We start from the raw sequence: 3,177 nt of genomic DNA, 5'->3' as shown, positions 1-3,177 counted from the left end.
GCATAGGCGAGTGAAGAAAAAGTTGTCGAGACCAACTTTCTTGATTTGCCAGCCTTAGATAGTAGACCTAGGGCCTGTTCACACATGTGATTGTGAAGTTCCAATTAGTTTGGCAACTTTAGGTAGCGAGTCCTTATGAGCTTGTTTACACGCTTAAAAGGGTTACTGACCAATTGTCAATTGGTGGACAGATTGCCCCATTTTGGGCAGCAAGTGGAGTGGCAGCATTCAAAATTCAAGAGAGTTACCAACCATTGGCCTTAACAACATGCAATCGAAGGGCGGGTGTAAATAGGCTCACTTGAAAATTTGCCAAGGGAAGCGTGCCCTACACAAACAAAAAGTGGGCCAGCCCGAGGCCCACACTCGGACGGACTAAACAAGGACTGGGCCCGCGGACAAATTCATTTTACCGCCGACACAGCACCGACTACTTGAAAATCGAGCCCAGAGCCTGGTGTTTCGATCACACAGCAGCCGAGGTTATGCGCTTTCTTTTGCTTCCATCGTCTAGGTAAGGAGGGTTTTCCTGTTGCAAACATGTAAAAGGAAAACTTACCTTTGGTTGGTGGGTTTCTATCAGTCAAGCGCTTGTTGCCCCATCCCCATTAACGCTGTCTTGGCTTTCACCGCACCATGTCTTTATTATGATTTTAAGCTGAAATCTTTGTCTTACCAAAGTGGTTCAGAGGTGGACTTCTGCACTGCCCAGAGCAGATTCTGTAGACTGCGGCCATTGCAATTTTCTGCACACTGCGCAGGGATTGCATTGAAATGGGTTCTATGTGCATAGGTGGTAGTGATATGAAGAATAAGAAAAAGAAGAAGGCCCAGTGTCTCTCCATGACACCTCTTTTGCTTGCCCTGCTCGTCTTCCCATGTCATGGATTTGATCATAAACCACAAAAAAGGCACACAATCGAAGGACCCATCAAGACCGTGGTTGTGCTGGTTATGGAGAATCGATCCTTTGATCATATGCTCGGCTGGCTGAAGAGATTGAACCCTGATATCGATGGTGTCACAGGCCATGAATGGAATCGGTTGAACACAACTGATCCAAATTCCCCCATTGTGTACTTTCATGATGATGCCGAGTTTGTAGACCCGGACCCTGGGCACTCTTTTCAGGCAATCAGAGAGCAGATTTTTGGCAGGAATGACACGTCAGCAGACCCCGCACCCATGAATGGCTTTGGCCAACAAGCAGAGAGCATGGAGAAGGGCTTCTCTAGGACGGTGATGAGCGGGTTCCGGCCAGAAATTGTGTCGTCCTTCACCTCCCTGGCAATGGAGTTTGCGGTTTGTGACCGTTGGTTCGCCTCTGTCCCATCATCCACCCAGCCAAACCGATTCTACATCCACTCTGCAACTTCACATGGTGAAATGAGCAATGTGAAAAAGGACCTGGCTGAGGGTTTCCCTCAGAAGACGATCTTTGATTCAGTTGTTGAGTCAGGATTGTCTTTTGGCATCTACTATCAAAATATCCCGTCTACATTGTTCTTCCAAACCCTTAGAAGGCTTAAGCACATAAAAAATTTCCACAAGTACGAGGTTTCCTTTAAACAGCATGCCATGGAAGGCAAGCTGCCAAACTATGTGGTGTTGGAGCAAAGATACTTTGACTTGAGTGCCTCTCCTGCTAATGATGATCATCCTTCTCATGACATCTATCAAGGACAGATGCTGGTGAAGGATGTGTATGAGACATTGCGAGCTAGTCCTCAATGGGAGGAAATGCTGTTTATCATCACCTATGATGAACACGGTGGATTCTACGACCATGTCGCCACTCCTGTCCGGGATGTTCCTAATCCAGATGGGTTGAATGGCCATGTCTCTGAGTATTTCTTCAATTTTGATAGGCTTGGCGTGCGGGTTCCGACTATTTTAATATCTCCTTGGATCAACAAAGGAACAGGTACCCCCTTGAGACCCATTATTAGTATACAAGTGTCTCATTTAGCTCTTTAATTAAGTATGTCGATACTTTTCTCTTTAAGCATAGACTTATGAATTGTTGTTGATGTGCATGTTCAAGTATTGCACGAACCGAAAGGCCCGACACCACATTCTCATTTTGAGCATTCATCACTGCCAGCAACAGTAAAGAAACTTTTCAACCTTGAAGCGGATTTTTTAACGCTACGAGATGCTTGGGCTGGCACTTTTGAGCGCATCCTGCATGAGCGACACTCACCCAGGACAGATTGCCCAGGTCAGTCATAGCTTGTAGCTTTTTCACATCTATAGAGATGCCATAGATTTTCTAAAGGGGAGCATACTTAGTATTTATCTGTTTGGCATTTGCATTTATTGCTGCAGAGGAGCTTGCGTCTCCACCATGGCCACTTCGACCTACACCTCCGGATGAGAATCGCAGACTCACAGAATTTCAGGAAGAGTTGGTCTTACTTGCCACTCAGCTCATAGGTGAGCACGTTTTTGTTGATAATGGACCCATGACAGTAGCAGAAGCAAATGCTTATGTCGAGAATGCAGTCGCTTCGTATATGGAAACTGGCCAAAAGCAGCTGAGTTTGGGGTTTGATGAGTCGTCCTTCGTGGATGTGAAGGGGGTTGGCATGCTCAAGTCTGTCCTGTCAAGAGAGGAGGAAGGGCTACAATCGCAGTAAAACATCTCAGTATTATTACATGATACTATGCTACAAGCCCTGCTGTATATGATCTTTGAAGGGCTGTGGCATGTACAAAAAAGGCACCTTATAGAAAATAAAACTGTCTAATGCTTGGTCACTGCAGCTTATCTAACTCGCATAAGCATGCCGGCGGGCCACTGCTTTGGGCTGTGAGCAGCACACATTTGTAAAGGCACTTAAATCAACAATTATTTCGGCACTATCAATATTTGGAGATTGAAAGCTTTGCTCTAGGTCTATGTGACTATCTTTCATGGCTTGAACATTGTTTTAAGACAGGCAACAGGTCTATATTTACTTCGCACACACGAGTTCTTCAGAACCATGAAGATGAGGCACATGTCTCTGCATTAAGAGTCCTCCACCTCCAAATTGGTTACAACATGTACCTGCCTCATGGAGCGATTCTTTCTCTCAGCTTTCACCTTAGACTTGGAGTGGCCTTCTTGATTTTGAATGACCCTACAAGTATGTTGCTACGTTGTGGTTGTGATAGGATGCATATGCTTAAAAT

At 45.5% G+C, this 3,177-nt stretch overlaps 1 protein-coding gene across 2 annotated transcripts; it reads left to right on the top strand.

Annotated features, from left to right (window-relative positions):
* The first annotated feature begins 420 nt into the window (after positions 1-420).
* LOC147613205 (non-specific phospholipase C1-like) lies at positions 421-2,894 on the top strand. Of its 2 annotated transcripts, XM_086782468.1 has the most exons (4): positions 421-514; positions 682-1,924; positions 2,045-2,221; positions 2,329-2,894. In XM_086782468.1, exons 2-4 carry the CDS (start codon positions 775-777, stop codon positions 2,637-2,639), a joined length of 1,638 nt encoding a protein of 545 aa, XP_086638594.1. In that variant the 5' UTR covers positions 421-514; positions 682-774; the 3' UTR covers positions 2,640-2,894. The 2 variants fall into 2 exon arrangements, with proteins under 2 accessions (XP_086638594.1, XP_086638593.1); XM_086782467.1 differs by having other exon boundaries at positions 442-1,924.
* Positions 2,895-3,177: the final 283 nt, after the last annotated feature.

Source organism: Cibotium barometz, chromosome 44 (assembly GCF_041138505.1).
Source record: "Cibotium barometz isolate CiBa-2024 chromosome 44, ASM4113850v1, whole genome shotgun sequence".
NCBI classification, from domain to species: Eukaryota; Viridiplantae; Streptophyta; class Polypodiopsida; order Cyatheales; family Cibotiaceae; genus Cibotium; species Cibotium barometz.
Note: the sequence above shows the minus strand (reverse complement) of the source record. Positions and strands in the feature narration are given on the sequence as shown.

Coding starts and splice junctions, on each gene's coding strand:
- LOC147613205 (XM_086782468.1), top strand. CDS start 775: ATGGGTTCTATGTGCATAGGTGGTAGTGATATGAAGAATAAGAAAAAG. Junction 1,925..2,044: donor TTGGATCAACAAAGGAACAG/GTACCCCCTTGA, acceptor TGCATGTTCAAG/TATTGCACGAACCGAAAGGC. Junction 2,222..2,328: donor ACCCAGGACAGATTGCCCAG/GTCAGTCATAGC, acceptor TTATTGCTGCAG/AGGAGCTTGCGTCTCCACCA.